The sequence below is a fragment of the Amphibalanus amphitrite genome, unplaced genomic scaffold (genome assembly GCF_019059575.1).
Source record: "Amphibalanus amphitrite isolate SeventyFive unplaced genomic scaffold, NRLGWU_Aamphi_draft 001917F_arrow, whole genome shotgun sequence".
NCBI classification, from domain to species: domain Eukaryota; kingdom Metazoa; phylum Arthropoda; class Thecostraca; order Balanomorpha; family Balanidae; genus Amphibalanus; species Amphibalanus amphitrite.
The window spans coordinates 26,181-49,520 of NW_024883410.1; the positions used below are offsets into that span (position 1 = coordinate 26,181).

The 23,340-nt window shown below is 46.9% G+C and overlaps 2 protein-coding genes across 2 annotated transcripts; both read left to right on the forward strand.

Annotated features, from left to right (window-relative positions):
• The first annotated feature begins 9,472 nt into the window (after positions 1-9,472).
• Positions 9,473-18,397, forward strand: LOC122375774. Its single transcript, XM_043355273.1, has 5 exons — positions 9,473-9,597; positions 11,655-11,808; positions 11,960-12,031; positions 16,921-17,081; positions 17,496-18,397. The coding sequence occupies exons 2-5, from the start codon at positions 11,656-11,658 to the stop codon at positions 17,614-17,616; spliced, it is 507 nt and encodes a 168-aa protein (XP_043211208.1). The 5' UTR covers positions 9,473-9,597; position 11,655; the 3' UTR covers positions 17,617-18,397.
• Positions 18,398-19,080: 683 nt separating this feature from the next.
• Positions 19,081-22,908, forward strand: LOC122375775 (early nodulin-20-like). Its single transcript, XM_043355274.1, has 4 exons — positions 19,081-19,214; positions 20,780-20,914; positions 22,242-22,334; positions 22,592-22,908. The coding sequence occupies exons 1-4, from the start codon at positions 19,115-19,117 to the stop codon at positions 22,732-22,734; spliced, it is 471 nt and encodes a 156-aa protein (XP_043211209.1). The 5' UTR covers positions 19,081-19,114; the 3' UTR covers positions 22,735-22,908.
• Positions 22,909-23,340: the final 432 nt, after the last annotated feature.

Genomic DNA, 23,340 nt, shown 5'->3' on the forward strand with positions numbered 1-23,340 from the left:
GTCGAGGCAATTTGCTTGCGCAAGATGGCAACGCTTCCGTCAATCTTTTTCCAAAGATTGATTATTTCATAAATTTATCCGGCAAGTCCTTTTACTTCTCGGGTTTGCTTCTATTATAATACAGCCGTATCTTAAACTAACCCGGCTTGTTTTTATGTTTTTTTTTTATATTTTATACCAAAAAAAACATCGGCTTAGCGCTGGCTACGACCGCACCCTTTCGCTGAGTGTTTCAGCCAAGGCCCTAGTTTCAGCCATTAGGTTCGCCTCAATACCCGAGCATTGGTTTTGCCGCCAATTAGGCTGCACTTACGGAGTTATTTCGCTGCATTTCCACCGACAGCCGCACAGACTGGTGGGTCTAATTCGTGTTTTTACCGCTGTCGACTCGGCATTGCGGCCGTGCTGTTGCGCCTGTTGCGACGATCGATCAGAGACGGGGCGGCCACTTGGATACCGGTTACCATGCCCGTATTGGCTGCTGTTTAATGCCGCTCACATCATCAGCTAGCTATCGGTGTGACAATAATAGCTGTCAATAGCACCCCCAGGACAATTATCGAGAAAATGAGTTGCCTTAATAAAAAAGCTTCCTAAGGGTCTTATCAACAGCTTGCTTTTCTAACTCATGGCATCAGCGAAAAGCTCATTGTCTGGCGATTTGCTGTTAGTTGTCACAGACATGCAGTCTTTAGACTGAATCCATTTTGCGATCGACAGGCTAGTTCTTTTACGGTGAGAAAGGCTACTTTAATCCCTGCCCATAGATGGCGCTAGTTTACACCTTGGAAGATATGCTGTACCGTATTACACGTTGCCGACTCACTGCGGCTTAGGGTGAGAAACTTTAACCCTCGCCCGCACATGGGGGGGGGGGGTTGCCACCCCCCCCAGGCAGTCTTTCTGCTCTGCACTCAACATTTTTAGAGCTAGAAGGCTGATTTTTCGTATAGCTGCTCGTCTATCCTTTCTTGATGTCCACTGAAAATTTCAAGTTTCTGTGATTTTTGCTTTTGGAGATATGACCTTGTTTTTTCAGGTCATGTCATGACCCAAATGGCCAATTCTCAACATCTTGCGTTTGCCATGGGCCTTGTGAGCTTTTGACACCCTGATTTCGGCCTTTTTTGCCAGTCTTACCTCCCACCTATCATGGAACATGTTGTTCGACGATGTACAGGGGTCAAGGTCAGGGTCAAGGTCAACCTAGGTCATCTAAGATAATTGCGTTTTAGGTAAGCTGAATTTACTTTTTGTGAAGTTTTTTGACTGCATTTTTGGTAAAAGCTTCTCAGATCATGATTTCATGTGATATGGACCCAAAAACAATCGGTGCACACATCAGTATACACACAGACACACACAGACATACAAACACATATAATTGACCTTGACCTAACTTGACCTGAAATGACCTCAGCAGCAAAATTATGGTCGGATAGTGTGACAAAGAGGTTCTAGCTGGCTTGGCACCAGAAAACAGCATCGTCATCGGTCTTTGATAAGCAGCGCACTTGATATCCAACGGTGACCCAAAACAGCAACATTTTTTAGTTTGACCTGACCTGGAAGGTCAATGACTGACCTGAGAAGGTAAAACTGGGTATCATTGGATTCGTCTCTTCCCAAAGAATCTTTTTGGTCTTTACTGCTAAGCTCTATCTCCAACAGGAACGAAATGGCGCGGGGGGGGGGGTGGCAACCACCCCCCCCCCCCCCCCATGTGCGTTCTAGGATGGGAAAATGGCATGTGCGGGCGAGGGTTAATTCCTGTCAATAGATGGCGCTACTAGTAACGCCTGGAAGCTATGCTGTACCGCATTACCCAAGCCAACTCACTGCGCGCGATCAGTAGATGCCTGAGCTGAGAATTGTACATATGCCGATGGACGGGAGGAGGGCGATGGGGCTGTGCGCAAGCACTGAACCTGATTCTCGGAATGACCGCAGCTATCAAATGCACATCCCGTATAAGAAGCCACAAACGATCCATAAATGGACGCTAAACGGACGACCATCATTCTAAATTATCTCTACCGGCTCTTCGATATCGATCTCCTGTCCGCCCCAGGGCCCAGCACCACCGGCAACGACCGCCCAGCCTCTCGCTCCTCCCCCGGGCGCTCATTTCCACCCACTAAGCCACCTCCGTCCACCTCCTGCCAGACGTGACTCCCATCCGGAGCTGTTTTCCACAGCCTCCGGCGCCAGTCTTGTGACGTAGATGGCGCAGCAGTCACGTGAGTGATTTCAGCCGTGTCCCCGCTGCACACTGGTCGGAAACGCCCTCACGAGAGGCCACGGGCGATTCCGGAGTTTCGGATTATTTTTTATATAGATCGATTTGAAATTGATCAAATTATTATACTTAAGCCAAAAAAACTAATCCGGGTGACCAAAAATAGCTGTAATCAGCCCCCGAAGATGGGGTATCCCAGAACTCGGAAACTGACGCGGAGCAAGAGGTTTCTTGAGCCGGATATTCAGAGTCTTATTGCTGATAGACACCAAATTGAAATCCCACATATTATGCATCAAAATGTTCGTTATGAAGTTGCCGACTGGTCATTGCAAAATTTTTGGTATACTTTTTCCCTAACTAAGATGTACTATAGCTTTTTTATGAAGGCTCTCCTACAGTGATTCTGGAATATAACTGCAAAGTTTAGGTAAGGAAACAACAGGTAGTCCCATCTAGTTCCACTCTGATTTTTTTTTAGATGAAGTAGGATTTAAATTTACACCAGGGCAACATAAAAGCTAACTGCGCATATTTGCGCAAAATTTGCAGGCGCCGCTCTTCCTACCCAAGTACCGCCCGCCCCGCCCCAGTTTCGGCTCGGCCGCCGCGCCCGGCTTACGCTGACCTGTGTGGCCTGCACGCATCCATGCGTAGTTGACTGGTCATTAAAAACAGATGCGCTTGACACTGGCGGATCCAGACTTGCGTTTTGGGGGGGGGCCAACTCCTGCAAGTAACCAAACCTAGGGTACCCCCAAATCCTGTTTTCTCATCGGATTTAGGCCACTTATTTTTTCGTCACAGCCCTGAAACGATATTTTTTTTTTTAACTAAAAATAAAAAAAATAGAAATGGTAGCCCACCCAACCCGAGCCTAAATATTACTTTGAAAACACTTCAAATTGCTTTTGTCGACCAATTAGCCCGCTCCGGGTCGGTACGTGGCGCAGCCTTCGCGGGCTGGGAGGTGTCGGTTGGACCCCCTGCCGTTCGGCCCCTGATTAAGCTAGAGCTCGCGGAAGAAAAACAGGCGTGTTGCCCGTGAGTGACGAGACGAAGCCGATGATACCCGATTTTAAGGTCCTTGGTCATTGGTTGACCTTCCAGGGCGGTGTTTCACGGTCGTGCTGACAGCCGCTGACAGCGCATTCCGCGAGCTAAGGTCAGCCTTCGGTAGTGTTGTGGGTATAGGCTTGTTGATGTCTCCATTGAAACCAAAAGTGCCATCAGCGCTGGCAGCGGCTGGCAGCGTGCCGTGAAACACCGCCCAGGTCAGGTCACAGACCCAAAAGACGGGAAAATCAGGACCTGTCAGAACCTCCTAAAGTAAGGCTGTAATACGTTTTTTTGTGCTGATCACAAATTTCATGTTAGTTTGGATCATAGATAATGTCTTCATGCGTTTAGACCATGTCGGGGCAGGTCAGGTCAGATCAACCAGTAGGAGTACTTATGGGCGTCCGTATAGCAGGTGTCCACTACCACTGGCAGCTACGTAACATGATACGAAGGCATCAAAACTACTTCGTAAATGTTCAAATGGCTGCAAAATGCTAAATTCAAAATCAGCTAAACGAAACTATCCTAGAAACATGTTAAACTCGGAAAAGTGCACCGAGGTCATCAAAGGTCAATGACCTGACTTGACCGTAAGGTGACATTGGCATCCGCCCTAATGCGTGGGAGCAACATCATATCACATGTTTGAGCGTTTTAAACCACGAAAAGACTATAAAAGCGCGGATAATGTGAGCCGACATACGCCGAATCGCTATTCCGGCCAAACATGGCCTCCAACATGGCCAAACAGTCGAGAAATAGGCCACAAGTCAAAGTTCACTTGGGTCAGGGTCATGAAATTTTCAGACTTTGTCACCATGAGGGTACTAAAGTTTCGTCGCGATCGGCTTCATGATACCTTACACGATAACTTCACACGTCGATCGAGAGTTAAAGCATGGATGAAGGAGAACCAGGGGATGAAGGTTCTTTCATCCATGGTTAAAGTGTACAATAAGAACTTCTTGGATGAAGACAAGACCAACACTTTTATCAAGCTCACAGATTTTTAATGATACGGTATTTTCTCTCTACCTACTACGCCCTTCTCACATTCATTTTTCTTAAGTGTTTTTGGGGACGAAAAATATATGTTGTTCCCCTTTCAGGCTTGGGGGCATGACCCCGTGGCCCCCCTGGATCCGCTAGGCCGAAACTAACTAGGTCGTTTTCAAACGGTCTGATATTTCAGGTCATAGTTTGCAAACGGCCGGTGTTTTCAGGTAGTTTCATATGGCCTGACTGGGCCAGGCCGTTTGCAAACGGACCGAATTTTCATACGGCCTGTAACATATATTCAGATTTCGACATCTGTCGTAGCATCAAATGCTGATGTGGCGCACTCAAAAGCCGGAATTGGTCCTTGGATGCCGTAAGGACCCTTTTAAGAAATAAGTGACCCGACTGACCCTTAGAGATTGGCCTGAGCTGTGACCGAAATAAGTCTTTTACCGTTTCGCAGGAAGGGACAAAAAGGTCCCTCATATGCTTCTTGTACAATTACGAAACAAAACAAGTTTTTTTCAACGAAAACTCAGTGAGTTTTCCTAAAGAATTTATTGCGCATATTCCGTGAATGAAAAGTTGCCGGGTCATGTCAGGTCAGGCTGCCACAGCAAGTTTGTTAACTTGACAGCTCAATCGATATTTATGCAATAAGACCTTCTCGGGTGACGATAAGACATGACGACACTTTATGAAGGAAGCTAGTAAACCCGGTAGTTTCTCCATAGGCGCGGGAACCGGGGGGAGGGGGCAGTGGTGGCAGCTTGCCCCCCCCCCCCCAACTCTGGGGCCGTGCGGGCGGTGCCCCCACAACTTTCAGACAGAATACCGCTCCTTTTTGCAAATATTTTCTTTTTTTGTTGAACAAGCCAAGGGATGAAAAATAAGTGGCCTAAAACCGGCGAGAAAACTATATTTGGGGGATCCTAGGTTGATCTCTATCATGGTGTGACCTCCCCCCCCCCCCCCCCCGCCCGTCTAAAAGTAGTTCCCGCGCCCCTGGGTTTCTCTACGCTATTGAATCACGCTGCTGATTCTAGTAAGTATCTACTACACAACCTTCTCACATTAATTTTTCTTCGAGCGTTTTGGGGGGCCAAAAGATATGTTGGCCCCCTCTTTCAGGCTTTTTGGGCCCATGGCCCCGGTGGCCCCCTTGAATCCGCCAGTGCCCCACAACTTTCAAACGGAATACCGTCCTTTTTTGCAACTGTTTCTTTTTTTTTGTTGAAAAAGCCAAGGGATGAAAAAAGTGGCCTAAAACCGGTGAGAAAACTAGATTTGGGGGGACCCTAGGTTGATCTCTATTATGGTGTGCTCCCCCAGTCTGAAAGTAGTTCCCGCGCCCCTGACTTTCTCTACGCTATTGAATCACGCTGCTGATTCTAGTGGGTATCTACCACGCAACCTTCTCACATTAATTTTTCTCCAAGCGTTTTGGGGGGGGGGGGGGCAAAAGATATGTTGGCCCCCCCTTTCAGGCTTTTGGGGGGGGCCATGGCCCCGGTGGCCCCCCCCCCTGGATCCGCCAGTGGCGCTTGAGTTTATGAATTTTGTGAAAAGCGCGTTTTGTGTATGCATTTATGTATGTATTGACATTTCCACATATTGCGTGGCGATTACGGCTTGCATTTAGAGAGCCTTGCTATTGACAACCATCAATCGGCTGAAGAAAGTGGAAATTGAAACCTTCGTGAATATAAGACGCTGCAAATATAGGACACCTGTCACTGACGTCGGATTACCTTGGGCCGTCTTTTTACATTTGATCGCAATTCCGGTACCCTGGCCGGACCGATTGGTTTTCTACATTGACCGGGGAGGGTTGGTACAACTCCCTCGCCGTTTCGCCTCTAATTGAGCTAGAGCCTCGCGGAAAAAAACAAGCTTGTGTGCCGTTATAAGACGCAAAAATTAGGTACTACCCGATTCTAAGGTCTTAGGTCAGCCAGTGACCTCTTAGGTCAGGTAAGTGCCACAAGGCACGGGCTCGGTGTAAGGTTAATTACTTTGCCAAAAATGGTCGCACTGCCGCGATTTTGGTTTAATCGTGTTTGTCTAGCTCAGGCGCGTTGAATGCTATACTTGGTGTTCGGGTGAAGTCAGCTTAACCCTCGCCGGCACAGGCCATTTTGCGTCCTTCGACGGCACAAGGGGGGGGGGTTGGTTGGTACGACCCCCCCCCTCGCGTTTGGCCCCTGATCGAGCTAGAGCCTCGCGGAAAAAAACGAGCGTGTTGCCCGTCACGAGAGGAAGCCGATGATACCCAATGTTAAGGTCCTAGGTCATCGGGTGACCTTCCAGGTCAGGTCAATGACCCGAAAACCGGGAAAATCGGGACCTGTTAGAAAGTCGTAAATTGTGGCTGCTATGTGGTTTTCCGGGGTGCTGATCACGAATATCGTATTAGTTTTGATCAGAGATGATGTCTTTAAGCATTTAGACCAGGTCGGGTCAGGTCAGTCAGGTCAACCGGTAGGGGTTGTGACGGGTATTCGTAATACGTGTCAACCGCCTCTGACAGCTTCGTAACATGTTATGAAGGCGCCAAAACTACTTCGTAAATGTTCAAATGGTTGCTAAATTAGAATTCAGCTCCAAAAACTAGCCTAGAAACATGTAAAACTCGAAAAAGTGAACCGAGGTCACCCGAGGTCACCAAAGGTCAATGACCTGACCTGACCTTCAGGTGACCTTGACACCCATCCTAATGTATGGGAGCAACATCAAATCACATGTTTGAACGTTTGAAACCACGAAAAGCTTGCAAACGCGCGGCTAATGCGAGCCGACATACGCCGAATCGCGATTTCGGCCAAACATGGTCACGGAAAAGAGGTCACAGGTCAAAGGCCATTGGGGTCAGGGTCATGAAATTTTCAGGGTAGGTGTAAAATTGATCAATGCGAGGGTACTGAAAGTTTCGTCGCGATCGGCCGCTTTTTACGCGAGTTATTTGCGAAAAACCTTAGGGGGGTTGCATCAACCCCCACCCCCTGTGCCGGCGAGGGTTAAGGTGTTAACCTCGGGTCAAGGTCAGGTCTGAGCCCCTCAGGTCACGAAAATGGTTGGAGGAGGTCATATCGCATATCATTCGATTCGGCAGGTCTTCCTGAGTCCAATGGTGGCTTTCCCGACTCTTTAGCTCCATCTGATCAGGAGTTATTGACGAAAAACTTACATGGCCTTAGTGACGTCATAAATGACGTCACGCAAAGTCAACAATGCTAAAGTCAAGCACTGGACCTTGCAAGGAGTGCATGAAACCATTCCCGGTGCCCGAATAGCAGCTCCCAATTTCCCTTGTTGACTTAAAGTGGTGCTAGATCCTGTATTATACTCAATTATGACGTCATAACTTAACAGATTCACGTCATATATTTAGTGCTTGACATCCAAATGATAGCTTACATATGACAGAGAAGGTATGCAAAGTTTTATGAAGTTTGCTTCACTAGTTGTGGAATAACAAGCAAAAAACTTTTGCGGAAAGGCCGCTGGCCTCTCGCTGGAGCGTTTCCGACCAGTGTGCGCTGGGTCAATTCGTTTCAAAAGGACGACGTCGTCACGCGGCTATTTTGGGACAAAAACAGCCGCCAAGTTTCTTATCAACCGGAACAGGCCATCTGGTGTGAAAACAACGCAGGGCGTAGCAACGCAGAAACGCTATAAGTCGGTATGAGCTTTGAACTTAGCCCAGAGGATAACTACAAAGTGACTCTGCAGTGAAGTTTATTAAAACGATGCAGAACTGACCTACCTGTTGCCTGAACTGCTGGATAAAAAGTTTCGTAAGCGTCCACATGTGAACCGTTCATGAAGCCTTTCCGGGAACTATGAAAAATTGGAGCTGTTATGTTGACCAGGTAGGTATACTAACTAGCAGTGTGAACGAGTTTACGATTATCATCAAACTTTGGGACCATCCAATTTACCTACCTTTTTAATAGCTACCAGAATAGAAATGGGAGCCTCATATACAGAAAGATCACCAATCATATTGAACTGAACAAACTGATACTGTTACCTTCTTCATTTGCCACATGAGTGACAAGATCAAGATGCTCCAACTGTTGTGAAGATAATTGTTCGATTGCATGCGTGTTCTAGTTATTAACTACTAGTACGGGTTACAGGTTGACGTCAATACGAGGAAATTAATGTCCGGTTGCCTTGAAACTTAGCACACAGAAAAATATTAACACCGTTAGCGGTGTAATTGCACAGTACTGAGCACTTGAGCCTTGAGGAAAGTTAATTTAGTCCCTTCCCCGCTTAAATTACTCGCGCTTCCAAATGAACACCAGGAAGAAGGTAATAGAACACTGTTAGGAGGGTTGGGTGTTTTGCTACATGTAGTAAAACACCCAACCCTCCTAACAGTGTTCTATTACCTTCTTCCTGGTGTTCATTTGGAAGCGCGAGTAATTTAAGCGGGGAAGGGACTAAATTAACTTTCCTCAAGTGCTCAGATATGTACAGCCCTCTGCAAACTGCGTGGTAGGTATTCTTTTTTCGACAAAAACGATAATAATGCGCATACTATGCTATCGGTCATTCGCAAATCGTAACAGGAAGACACGCGAGACTCCGCACCTTAGATTGGCATCATCACCGTATTCATTTTCCTTCTAGTTCGACAACAAAATCCAAAAGTTTATATTTGCCCCCAAAACAAACTTTTGCATTTTGTTGCCACACAAGGCGTATACTTTGTTTAGTGATACACCTAATCGAAGGAGTGGAGCATGGCGCATCTATTTGCAGTGAGTTCTGACCGACTGATAGCATAGCCTCTGAGTTATTACCGGTTTTGTCGAAAAAAGAATACCTACCACGCAGTCTGCTGAGGGCTGTACTGTGCAATTACACCGCTAACGGTGTCAATATTTTTCTGTGTGAGCACGAGCTATCCGTTTTTGTATCCGACTGCAATAACAAATTCGCACGCTGGCCCGGTGTCGATCATACGTCATTATCTTTTTGTCGAAGCTTAAATAGCCACGCTGCTGGATATTAGTACTGCGCAGCGCTCGAGATCAACAGTCGCGGAGAGTGGGCGTCCGGCGCGGAGCGAGGGTGTCCGGCTCGGACAGTTGGTGTCCACTGGGTGTGTGACTGGTGGGGCGTGGGTGTATTAGCGGGACTGGGTGGCCGCGCCTGCCCTGCGCAGCTCTCTGGCCGACGGTGACCTGGTGGATAGCGCAGCGTCCTCGGTCAGTCGCCGATCGCATCTCGCCGACTGCGAGTCTCTCCCCGCGGCTGGCCGTTCCTCTTCACAGCACCATCAGGTGGGTCTGGGGATTTCAGCAGGGCCTTCCTCGCTTATGGTCCAGCTATAGTTTTGGCTGGACGGACTCTGGGGAAACTAACAAACCATTTGAGGTATTTGCAAACTCCGTGGTTGCGTGATGCTGCAGAAGTAAAGGGTCTACATTCTAGCATGACGATTTTTTTATTTGTGAACTTATAGTCAAACATGAACCCACTGACGTCAGGCAACACACAATCGATTGAACTGTGCTGCACTAGAGCTAAAAATATATTGTGCATGTGTACGTTGAAAGCAAATGTGCTTTGTTAACATTCCGTACCTCATAAGCATGCTTACATTGCAATAGTTTGGCTTAAATCAATAGACATGACGATAGCCCGTAGATGATGAAGAATAGACGGAAGCTCTTCCATTCAACTACCGAGTGTTTAACTGACGCATTAGACACGCACGGGCGACCCCATCATGATCACGTGCTTTATGAATAGACCGCACTCATGCAACGGCGGTGCGATGAAAAGCGGTACACAATTACAACTCAGACTCATGTTGGAATGCAAATGGATTCATGAACAGGAACATGTGTCCGCTGTGTCTTCTTTTAGAGTAAAATAGCTTGTGAAAGCAAGTATATTAAAAAGCGTTCAGGGAAGTCCTGTTTTACATTCATGCGTGAGCTATCAAGCCTGTTCAAATTGGCACTGAAGCCTGAATGTCAGGAGGGCATGTGTTACATATCACTGAAATGTTATGATCAGCCTAATTCTTTTTGTCATGTTCGACTATAGTCTGTTCCATATCAAGCTTGCAGTCGAAGTTTCTTCGGCAGGCCTTGCAATTTCGTAGGGGAGAGTGGGGCAAAGCGGCCACCCGGGGCAAAGCGGCCACCCATCGTTTTAGCCCTTCATAGCTGGCGTCAGTTCCAATTTATGGTTTCCAATTATACTTCTCTTCACGGTCGTTCGAATGAGCCAGACCGGGGTTTCAGGCCCATCACCATTGTTCTGTGAAACACGGAAAAGCATTTCTTGCCAGGTTACCAACTATGTTTACAATTTTTTAATGTTACGTTATTCCATAACCGTTTGGAATTTTTATAAGCGTTCTTGTCCATGCATTGCATGGTTATCGTACATGTATTCTACCAATTTTAATGTCTTTTACCCCACTAATAGCTAAGCTGGAATATTTTTGTCTCGGACGGTAGCGCGGGGCAAAGTAGACGGGGCAAAGTGGCCACCCCCCCAATTGGCCATAAGCTGCTTCCATCTGGATAAAAACATTATTTATATTCAAATGTGTCGCCATGCATTCATCTTGGCCACTTTCCAGTTGCATGAGTTACCAAATAATGCAATTAAATGTTTTTTTTTTTCATGAAAATCCTTTCTTTGTTTACCTACAGATGGAAGATGATAAAGTAAACATCCATCCTCGCTTAACCTTGTCACCATCAAATACCCTAGTCGTACACGAGGAACTATTTTGTTTCTCATGTCGGGACTTGAGAAGACGCCGGTGGCCGCTTTGCCCCAGGGTATGGGGCAAAGTGGCCAATATGCATAGGTTTAAAGTTTTGTCAATATCTTTCATATGTGAACGCCTTTGGAAATAAAACGCAGTTGAAATAAAAGGCAACTTAATAGGGATCACATTGGTATAGAAAGAATCTTTCCAAGTTTAAAAATCAAGGGTTGGCATCGTGAGAAGCGTTAGGGTGGCCGCTTTGCCCCACTCTCCCCTATTGATCAAGCATTATTGATGAAGTGCTATCAGTGAATGCCGGTCATCTCGCTTCTTTAGCAATGCATAATTCATTAATCCCCATTCCAGAAGCTCGTCATGGGAATGACTAGATGGACTCTTTAAAAACGAGCCTCCCCCCCGTGTATGTACATTTTTGACGCATATGTGCAATACGCATATGTACAATTATTGTTCGTTATGAACAGACTTGAATCTTTATGAAAGCAGTAAGCACTCAACATACCGGGCTCATTGATTCGGGTTTTGATGGTGTTCCTTTTACCTTACATGTCCCTCCCATGCTCAGAATCAACGCACTGATTACAGGATGTCGAGTCGAGCCCAGCTGTGCGACGTCTGCCTGCTGCTGGTGGTCGCCGCCGTTCTGGTGCAGTGTTCCAGCGCCTTCAGTGGCCTCACCGGTATCCGACGGAGCCCCGACTACTTCAACGACTATTACAGACGCATCGTCAAAAAACGGGTGCGTCAGTGCAGCAGTGACAGAAAACGGGCGTATTAACGTGCAGCAGGGCTAAATGACCGTGGGATGCATCAGGACGGAAAGGTCCATAATTGTTGCATACCTTCGAACGAAGACTGTAAAGATGATACCACTCTACCGTGTGTTTCAGTTCGATGAGGACCGGCCCTATTATAGATGGACTCCACAGATGTTCCAGAGATACGCGGGCACCTTCAAACGGGTATGAAACATAAACAATCGCCGGATTTTTGTCACGCACTCACAAGTACATCACAATAGCAAAATAATGTGATAAAGAGGCCCTATAACGATCTTGAACGGTTTAGACACCTGTATTTACCTTGTAAGTCTGCGCTTTTCAGTACATCTCCGAGCCGGATTCTATGCAGCTATATGCTATTTTTGTATGTTTTTGTTTGTCTTTCCCAAAATCTGACTTTTCAGTCTGCCCCTGTGTTTAATTGTGTTTCGGTTCACCCCGAGTCAAAGTCTCTGCAGCTGTGTTTTTATGTTCGCTGTGTTTGTCTGTAATGCCTGCATGTCTGTGTTCAGTAGATACCCGAGTCGGAGTCTGAAGTGTTTGTATGCCAGTGTTTGTGTGTTTCAGTCGATCCCCGACTCGGAGTCGCTGTAGCTGTGTTTCTTTGTCTGTGTTTCAGTCGATCCCCGAGTCGGAGTATCTGCAGCTGTGTTTGTATGGGCTATCTGTGTTTAGTTGTTTGTTTGTTTAGTTGTTTGTTTGTTTGTAATGCTGTGTTTTTGTTTCAGTCGATCCCCGAGTTTTTGGAGCTGTGTTTTTATGTTAGTGTTTAAGTCGGTCACTGACTCGGAGTCTGAAGTGTATGTATGTGTTACGGGCCATATGCTAACTAGGGCAGTATGCAAACTACCCGGGCAGTATGCAAACTACCCAACAGCCCGGGCAGTATGCATACCGCCCGGGTAGTATGCATACTACCCGACCCCTTGGGCAGTATGCATACCGCCCGGGTAGTTTACATACTGCCCAGGTAGTATGCATACTATCCACCTTTCATCTCACGGGCAGGATGTTTACTCGGGCACACACAGAAAAATATTAACACCGTTAGCGGTGTAATTGCACAGTACATATCTGAGCACTTGAGGAAAGTTAATTTAGTCCCTTCCCCGCTTAACCCGCGCCCCGTTGGGCTCTGCCGAGCAACGCGCCCGGTTGGGGGGGGGGGGCATTTTGCCCCCCCCCCCTAAGATCTCGAGAACCACGCAACATAGCGACAAGCGGTAAACGGCGTTGGATAGCCCCAACGGGGAACTACCTTGTGACCCAATTTTATTGACCTAGGTCAAACCGATGACGTCACAGGTCAGGTCAAAGGTCCAATTTTCACCGTTTACAGGCACTTCAAGAAATGCGTTGTAAAATCGAGTAAAATGCATTTCATTGAAAATCATCGATGGGGAAATGTTCTTCAAACACATATTTTGCTATTTGAGGTCACTGATACCAGGTCAGGTCACAGAGGTCAGGTCACGGGGGGGTCACAATATGAAAGTGTCGTGTGATACATGTTTTATGGTCCATTTTACATGACAAATGCAATTATAAGGGTCAGGCAGCCTTTGGGGCCAGCTTAGATCACGTTTTGGTCAAGGTCAGGTCAAGGTCAGGTCAAGGTCAGGTCAAGGTCAGGTCAAGGTCAGGTCAAATTAGGTCAAATTTCAAAGTTAATATTTTTGCATAAAATGGGTATCGAATCGATGCAGCTCGTCACGGGGAGTTCAATGGTGGTCTTTGTTTTGCCGTACGTGGTCTAGAATCGCTAAAAATTGAGTTTAAAAATTTGACGTCATCATTTTTGAACAGTTTTTTCGCTATAACTTGGCCAAAAAACGAGATATCGATCTGAAATTTGGTATGTATATAGAAGAGCGCTGGGACTATCACATATATTCCGGGTTTTTCGAAATTCGGAAAATTTTTTGATTTTTTCAAAGTTTTTCTAAAAAAATCAATTTTTTGAATTTTTTTTGGTCAAAAACCAAAATTTTTGAAAATCCGAGACAGCAGTTTTGTAGCACCGCTTTTTGTCTACTAGTCCATATAAAGAACTTTGAAATTGCTTGATAACTCTAGATTTGGTGAGCGTTTCAAGATTGCATGTTTTTTGCTCATTTTTGCTCGAACATGACCTCAGTTTGACCTCAATAACTCCTGACCTAAGGTGACCTAAGACTTGAAATTTGGTGTGAAGGTGTCAAATTGATGCCCGGGAAGGTACTGAAAATTTGGCGGCGCTGCGCGCCGTCGTTTTCTTGCTATTCAGGAAAAACCACAGGGGGGGGGGGGCCAAAATGGCCCCCCCAACGGGGCGAGGGTTAAATTACTCGCGCTTCTAAATGAACACCAGGAAGAAGGTAATAGAACACTGTTAGGAGGGTTGGGTGTTTTACTACATGTAGCAAAACACCCAACCCTCCTAACAGTGTTCTATTACCTTCTTCCTGGTGTTCATTTAGAAGCGCGAGTAATTTAACACGCGCAGTGGAAGGGAGGGGGGCGGATTTCGCCCACCCCTCCTGTTTTTCGCCAATAACTCGCGCCGCAAACACAATATTAATGTGAAATTTCGGCTACCTGTCCAGAATTGAATTGCGGATCTTCTCGTGCAAGAAATAAGAAAATCGGTTCACAACTTTTTTAGTAATAGCGGTGTAAAGTAAAACATCCTGCCGCTGCGGCGGCGCGGCGGCGCGGCGGCCGGCGCTAGCCGTTACGCGCCGCCTGAATTGTAGACTGTGCCGGGGCGAGACGGTTCCGTCTTTACATCGCGCTCCTTACCGCTGATTATATTAGATTCGCGTCAAATTCGGTGAGAAGACTGAGAAATGTACAGGCAATCATATGGTCAAAGAATTTTGAAAATCGGCCGGTAACAAGTTGAGTTATGAGTGTGTAAACACAAAATTGTGATTGCCGCGTTTCCCGCGTCGGCCGATCCCGCTTCAGCCGGCGATATCTTACCCTTAGCAGGCTTCTAACTGCCATATTTATTGTTGAATTATCTAGAAATTCACCATACATACTCACAAATGTTTGTTCTTTCGTATATTCAAAGAAAAAAGAAAATCGGCTGGTAACTTTTTGAGTTATCGGCGTGTAAACGCAAAAAAGTCGCTAATATGGCAGATTTGACCACATTTGACCTCATTTGACCTTGAAGATATTGACATAGGGTCATGAAATTCACACACAACAGAGTTCCCCATGGCCCCCACCTACCCTCCAAATTTCGTCTTTCTAGCTCCAGTGGAAGCTGAGATCTTAGGGGGGCGACATCCGCCCCCCCCCTTCCACTGGGCGTAGTACTCGCAACCCTTCCACTGCGCGTGTTAAGCGGGGAAGGGGTAAATTAACTTTCCTCAAGTGCTCAGATATGTACTGTGCAATTACACCGCTAACGGTGTTAATATTTTTCTGTGTGCAGTATGCTGACCGCGGCTCGTGAGGCTTGTTAATGCAATAGCTCGCATACTCTGTCAATGACAGACACTTCAACCCGCGCGGGGCCACGCTCGGCGCCAGCCGTGCCGTTTTTTGGGGGGGGGGGTGAACACCCCTTACTCGACTCCTGTGCCACTTGGCGGCACAGGAGTAAGCTGCATGTAAGATGCGGTAAGCGGCATTCAAAATAACATAAAAAAAATCATGGAGAAACTCCAGTCATGTTTTAGGTCAGGCCAAAGATCAGGTCACCAGAGGTCATCAAAGGTCAATTTTCACCTTTTTAACTTTTTTACAAATCGGTCCACAAGCTCGGAAGCTAATAGAGCTAAAGAACCGCAGAAATACGCATTCAGTAGTTCTTTTAACGCTTTCTGAAATAAGCCCTCAAAGTTGACCTAAGATCAACGGTGTAGCCTCCAGAGGGCAACAAAGCTTAAAATAGCTGTTTTGACGATTTATTTTACGGCAAAATTAGTTTACCTTAGATAGGCACGACATTGCACCTTTGCCGGCATCGTGTTCCTCTCGTCGAGACGCGTCGAGTTAACTATAATTTGGCTTTTGAGACCACTTTAAAATTTGACCTAAGGTCAAGGTCATGACCTGACAAGAAAAGGTCATGTTGGTTATCAGGCGATCCTTGTCGTCGACTTAAACACATCTAGGTTGTTTCCATCGCTCGTATACGTCTCCATAAACAGAAATCGTCAAAAAAACTACTGCAGATCTGTTATGACCTGATATGACCTCATGGTCATAAAGAAGGGTCACCATAAGTACCTACACTTTTCCGATTCAGTATGTTGTATTTACATGGAACCCGATGTTTGAGAGCGTGTAGAAGGACTTTTATCCAAAAAAAGCGTCTTTCAACTTTCTCCTGTGAACTTCTAAGAGACTGTGCAAAATTGGCCTGACCTTAGGTCATCGGCTGGACGTCAAAGTTCCAATGCATGTATTTCATACATACTTTTACTGTATTATTGATCGCTGAAAGGTTTAAAGTGATCGTTCAGTCGGGGTAGCTATGGCGAACAAGTTCTAACTTGTTCTGAGGTAAGGTCACTTGATCTGCCCTGCAGTTACCTGACCTTGTTACGCCTTACATGCAAATGGTTTCATGCAGCATTAGCTATTGAAACTGTACTTACGCCCTCTACAGGTCCATATGCCAAACCAAAGCCAGCGAGTGATGAAACTATAGAACTGTCTTCATTTCAGATGAAAATGACTTGCTGGCCGCTGGCTAATAAGCAATGAAATTCTGGGGGCAATTTAAGTCTTTATATTCCAATTCTTATTCCATCCTAAGATCCTTCAATCGGTAAATCGCGTTTGACGGCAAAACAGGCTTCGTAGTTAAGCTACGTTACTCAGAGAGCCATTTTTATTTTTAAAATGGACATGGAATGCACAACTTCAAGACGAGAAACGGGCAGTATGCAAACTGCCCGAGCTTTTGGGCGGTATGCATACTGCCCAAGGGGTCGGGTAGTATGCATACTACCCGGGCGGTATGCATACTGCCCGGGCTGTTGGGTAGTTTGCATACTGCCCGGGCAGTCTGCTTACTGCCCAAGTTAGCATATGACCCGTAACATATGCCTGTTTGTGTGTTTCAGTCGATCCCCGACTCGGAATCGCTGGAACTGTGCGTACCTCCGACCGAGTCGTGTGACCCCGATCTGCGGAGCACCGCCTGCTGCGGCGAACTGCAGTGTCTGCCCGACACCGAGGGATTCAGCTGCCAGTCGCCCACCGCTCAATCGGAGGCAGATATCCGGTCAGTTAACCAACAGTTCCGCATTAGTTGACACCTTGCTCATTGCCGAAATTGTCCGACACTGATGGATTCAGTTGCTAGTTGGCGGCTGCCCAGTCGGAGGCAGACATCCGGTAAATTTCCGAACAGTCCGACATTAGCTAGTGGCTCAGCAGCAGCTTCACATTACCTTTACTCGTCACGTATATACTTACATTTATTCAGGGGGAACAGGACAAATCCGACGGAGGTATTTGGTGTTACATAAATTTTCTGCTATGTGGTACCGGTCATCAACTATTTTTGAAAAGCCATGTATGTAGGTCAAACTACGGGGAACTTCTTGGGTTTTGTCATGTTTTGATGCCTCCGTGTCTTGCCGATTTGAACGCTCTGTCACACTCTGTGTGACCAGTTTTTCTCACTTTCCGTCAGTGTTTCGGGCGACTCGGAGTCTGAGGAGTCAGAGTCGGACGACTCGCCAGCCGGCGCCGATCTGAGTCGACCTTCCTGGCTCGGCCGGGCGCCGATACCGTTTGCGGCACGCGATTGGTAGTAAGGTGGAACTGAATACCTACCAAGCCCGACAAGAGGCGAGCTCTGAACAGTGAGCAGCAGTCAGCACTTCAGCCCGTCGTCGGACAAGATACCTCGCGACTCATTTTGAGCCTCAGACCCGATGGAGCCGCTCTGTAAGATTGTTTGAGAACGCAGAGGAAATAGGATGGAGATTTGGTGTACATGAAGGCACTTGTCATGAACGTGACAGCGAGAGGTGTATGTAATGTAATAAGTTATACGTGAGTTATGTTTTGCCGATGTGCTGTTTGGAGCTCGAATGTTCATCACCAGCTTCCCTAGTCTTAATATAATCGAAGATCTGTTTGGGAGCGGGAGCTCGTTACTGCTGATTGAAGACCATTGCAACCGGTGTGAATAATGAATAATGAACTTGCTATTATTTTACAATAATAACGCGAGATAACGTGAGAATGCGTTAAATGTTGTCACTGATCACTTAGTCGAGACTGAATGCACAATTGCACACGGGTCAGTTCTGAGATGACCATACGGAACCATTTCATGCACAGCTTTTTTGTGTTCTAGACTGCAGCAGACAAGACATTATAATACCTACATCTTATGCATTGCACTTGGTTCACAAAAAGATGCGCACTGGACATGGACTTTGTTTAGCTCCAATGCTGTCTAGGTATAGGAATGCTATGGATCTGCAATGCGACACTGTGTATTTCTTACACCATGACCCCTGTGTGTCTATGGTTGTGTGTTTACGATTATATGTACTGAACAAATATATGTGTAAATGTGCAATTTTATTGCAAATGCAGGGCCGTTTCTATCTATTGCATACAAGGTTTAAAGACCCACACCAGGAGCTTTTCTGGAAAAAATAAGAATTACAAATAGATAAACAAATCAGAGAAAGCCGACGGGAATTCCGTGGTGCATGGCTCATGAATATTAGAACGCCTGAATAAAACACCGCAGTCGAAGTATACATTTTAAAACAATTGAATAGTTGACACACAGCGCAGCGTGCAACCCACCTTGCGACTGCAAAATGCTAGCAACCTGATAACGTAGAAGCTGGAACATAATTCTACCAGTTCTATTGCAACTTCCTCAAATTGAGGTAATTTCTTGTCACCATATTACTTTTAAGTGGCGATTGACCCACCAGCTCGCACGTGCAAACGTAAGTATGAGTTCCTAGCTTTTTCACGCCGCTTCACGAGTGTACGCCACATTAGCGTGCATTCTTTTCTGCTCGATCTGCGACCGACTACGGCCATTCAGTGGAGCTCACACCTACGGAGTGAATGCATCGCCACGACAAGCAGCTCGTCAGGGCTGCGGCGGCGTGGTCGAACTATCGGCTGCTGCACAGACGTGCTGTTTGGTTACCTGTCTGTTGACACCGTAACCAAGGCGCCGGTGGAGGAGCGGCACCGTCTGAGGGCCGCTGCTGCTGAGGTCGCTGCAGTGGACGGACAGGACCCCCTGTGACCGGTGACCTGGGCCGGGCCGGGATGGCCACCGCTACCCCGCCGCCTGTGCCACTGGTGCTCGTCGCCCTCTCCTGTCTGCCCCACTTGGCAGAGGCGGCGAGCGACACGACAGGGGTGCTGAGTGAGTGGGGAGTGACCTGGGTCACCGCGCTGAATGAGTTAGGAATGGCCTGGACAACATGAGTGAGTGAAGAGTAGCCTGGGCTATTCCTCTGGTTGATGGAGGAATGGCCTGGTTCACTCCTCTGAGTGATAGAGGAATGACAGGATATCTGGATCCCTGGACACTCCACGGTGACAGTCATAGCATCAGCAGCTGTCAGCTCAAAATTTGGAACCGGAAAGCCCCACTGGGAGACACGGTAGCATCGGCATTTAGTAGCTACTTGTCCTTGTCATTTTCACTGGAAGACGCACATTCATGATGAGAACCATTGCATGACACAATGGCGTGCCGGCCGGTAGGTCGTATACAAAAGGAAATTCGCTCGGAAATGGGTGAACGCGCGGGACGGCGGTCACGTCAGTCAGACTCACCACCTGTAGCGCTACGAACCGGTTCCACTGCGTGGATATCGGCTATCCTCGCTAAGCTTCTTCTGGTGATAGTGTTTAACCTTGTGGCCACTCGCTCACAAAATTTAGGCAAATTCTTTATGTATTGTATGACTACGATTTGCACTATCCTGGATTGCCAAAAGTAGCCGTGAAGAGCTAAACAATGCGCTTCTCGCCAAAGCAGTCAAATTCTGATAGCAATTGGGGATCAAATAGCGTCTGTCTGAACGCAGACCAGTTGAATAGAGCTAGTTTACATTTTAGCAGAGTTGCGTCACGCAAAGCGTCTTTAAAAAATGAGCCTTTCTATCTTCAGTTAATGTGGATGATTTTACTACTCTTATGCTATACTCGTAATTTAAATAGTCTGCTGTTGTGTATTAGACGTAAACTTGATTCATCGTCCATAGACACATCAATAATAGCCTGTATGCCCTGATGAATGTAACTCTAATGGTCATAATAACATGCGAACGAACGCAGCAAGCGAACGTGATAATACAGAGGGTGAGCAAAATTTCAGCATAATCGTCTCGCCCCGTGATGCTTTTTTAATACCTTATATCTCGGCTACCGCTCAACCGAATGACAAGCAGTTTGCTGCATCAGATAGCTCCCTCTCTTCAACTGAAGATTCGACTACTTTTGATATGTGCGGATAAGTCACAGTGCGTTTCTCGTAATTGCCCCGTTTACCCGCTTGCCGTAAGCGAACCCGTGCTCAAAATTACGCTCGCTCGTGCGTCTGTCGAACCAAAAGGCGTCATCCTGGTAGAAATCAGAGCACCCGGGAACCGAACTACATACGAAATGTGCCATAGTGATGTCTATTCACTCTTCGATTCATCGGTATTAATAGAAAGCACGCAAGGAATGTCTAGGTGCTCCGTCTGGGCCAAAGTCTGACGTAACGGGTTAGTGTATCCGCCGTTGTACGCCGTACATAAGTGTGCCGTGCTTTTTCAGTGGTGGTTGCGATCGTACTTGGGTGCTCCGTGATCGTGCTGGGGTGTGCGGTGGTCGGGTTAGTAAGTGGCCGTATGTTTTTCTTTTCAGCGGTAGTTGTGATCGTGCTGGCCGCTGGGGTGCTCGATGGTCCAGTTAGTCAGTGTTCCGTGTTGTTTTCAGCGGTAGTCGCGATCGTGTTGGGGTGCTCCGTGGTCGCCGGAGGCCTGGCCGTCATCGGATGGTACTGTTGGAAACAAAACAGGAGAGAGCCCTCCGTGCAGCCCAAGCCCAAGCCGCCGCCGCCTCCCAAACCAGGTCAGGCTCACACCAGTGTCACTGCCACGAACGGCCACTGAGCAGAGATGTGTCTGTAAACAAGCGCTGCTACTGATACAACAAAGAAGCGACACATTCAGTTAAGATGTCTCTTGCCTCTTGCTTCCCTTTGTTGAATTCCCTTTCCCTTTTCCCTTTGAGCCGGTCCCGTAGCTCAGTCGGTAGAGCGTTGGACTCCGCGTGGTGAGAGCACGCGTTCCCGGTTATAACAGTCCGGGTTCGAAGCGCGACGGGCGCTTGACGTTTACGAGCCTCCTGACAGGTCGGGTTGCGGCTGGTGGCAGGCCGTAGCCAGGCGAAGTCAGTGTGGGGACCGGCCGTGCGCGGCTATGTGCGCACGTTAAACTTTGGACTCCAAATTTTGCCATAGAACCGAAATCGCGCAATCGGAGGGTAGAGGACAGGGTCACCGCAACAAGCTTCGCTTAGTGCGGGCTCTGTCATTGTGAATCCTTCCATTCGAAAGGTTCGGACTAAGTTAAAAAAAAAAAACATTTGAATGCAATGTTTCGACAATTTCAAGCCTTGCAAAATATAGTTTGCTTAGTGCCATTGCTGTCATCAAACAACTTTAGGAAAATTTGGATGTTTGTTGAACTGCTGCAGAGATACCCGCACAAAATAAACGTGCCAGATAATCCTTGAAGTAACTCCAAGGCCTGTGAATCTCTAAAAAAAAAATGTACACTTCAAAAAAAGATTCATTGCAGAGTTGTTTTTCACCACTTCCCATCTCCCTATATTTCATCCATTTCATTTGCTTTCAACTTTGGTCGCCGTCGATACACTGTAAAAAAAAGTTTAGCAGCATAGAGGTACTTTTCAATTGACTAATTTTCAGTACCCTAGCGGTGCTAAGCTAAGCATTTTATTCGTACTTAACTGAGACCTAGTTTAGTATCAAGGTGCTAATATAAGTACCCATATTTGTTTAGCACCCGTGTACTAAATGTAGTACCCTACACCTGCTAGACCAATTTTCAGTACCCTAGCGGTGCTTAACTTTAAAAGGTGCTAAGAATAGCATGCAGTTAGATAGTACCATAGGAAGCTAAACGCCACGTTATTGGAGGACTTGCAAACCTCAAGTCAGGTCACTCTTGGTCAATCAGGCATAAAAAGATAAACCACCATTATAAACAGCGGGCGATCCGACATTGGAGCGTCTCCTGCCGCGCTGTATCGTGGACCAACCGCGGCTGTACTGTATCGCTACTGTGCCGCAGTACCGGCGTGTACTGCGGCACAGCCTATGCGCCAGTCCCGCCTGGTAGGCTGCGCGTTGAAGTCTCTCTGCATCCCACAGCCAACTCGCCACTACCACCTGCCAACCCGCCAATGATGCTGGTCGCGCAGTCACCGATGCCAGGAATGCAGGGATTCATGATACCCGCAGGAGGTGAGTTTCAGAAGGGCATGATTCAGCTTCATGTTTTCAAAAAAAAATATTATGTAACCAGTATTCCGCACAGCCTTCCTGTGGCGAAGGCGAAGCTATTGTGCGAAGAAAGGAAACAGAGAAGAGAAAGTATGCACTTCAATTTTGCACATTTGCAATTGTGAGGATAGGTTTGACTGCGCTCAGCTCCAGACACGCTCACAGCACCTTTTGTATTACGTTTATCGTTTCAGCGATGTACTGCGATGTGCGCACAGGTATGATGATGGGGTACCCGGCGGGGATGTCGCCGTCGCCCGGTACCGCCTTGTACCAGGTACCCGTACAGCAGCAACCATCGCCGGCTCCCCCCGACAACACATCAGTTGAGGACCTGGAGGGCAATAACGCCGGCAAGTAGACACTGGCGCGCATCGGTGACCACTCGGGGATGAGCCTCGCGGAGGCATAAGGGCAGGTCAGACCGGAAAACAGGCGACTGTTGAGGAGCTTCGGTGAAAATCGGCAAGTGTCTTAGTGTGAAAAGTGATTGGCAATATCCTGGTGCGGTGGCTACATAAAAGAGGAAATTGCAGGAGAGTGTCGTCGTCTTGCAGCTGCAAGGGGAATACTACATATGTGATATAGGACTGTGCTACGAGAATAACATTGCCACCTTGTGACTGTTTTGTAGGGAAACCCGAGTAATATTTTTAACAACAGTTACCAATGACAACTATAAATTAAATTATATCGAAATGAAAGAAGTTATGCTGGAATAAAACGGCAGCGCTTCATAACCTTGTTCACGGTGATTCATTAATCCTAATTAATAAATCGGACAATATTGTCTAATAAAACGATCGTTGATTCGGTCCGTTTTCTTATTGCGACTGTTGTGCAGGAAAAAGTCACTCGTTGAGTCACCATCTACTCAATGACATAAAAACATCCAAATTACTCTGTGTTAGTGAAAGCTAAGTTTGTGATGATCAATTTGCGACAGCAAGCTCAAACTCATGCTAAA

Bases quoted from the DNA above. Each gene is read 5' to 3' on its own strand.
- LOC122375774 (XM_043355273.1), top strand. From the start codon at position 11,656: ATGTCGAGTCGAGCCCAGCTGTGCGACGTCTGCCTGCTGCTGGTGGTC. The intron at 11,809-11,959 runs GTGCGTCAGTGC...CGTGTGTTTCAG, and splicing joins GACGCATCGTCAAAAAACGG to TTCGATGAGGACCGGCCCTA. The intron at 12,032-16,920 runs GTATGAAACATA...TGTGTGTTTCAG, and splicing joins ACGCGGGCACCTTCAAACGG to TCGATCCCCGACTCGGAATC.
- LOC122375775 (XM_043355274.1), top strand. From the start codon at position 19,115: ATGGCCACCGCTACCCCGCCGCCTGTGCCACTGGTGCTCGTCGCCCTC. The intron at 19,215-20,779 runs GTGAGTGGGGAG...TGTTGTTTTCAG, and splicing joins CGACACGACAGGGGTGCTGA to CGGTAGTCGCGATCGTGTTG. The intron at 22,335-22,591 runs GTGAGTTTCAGA...ATGTGCGCACAG, and splicing joins ATTCATGATACCCGCAGGAG to GTATGATGATGGGGTACCCG.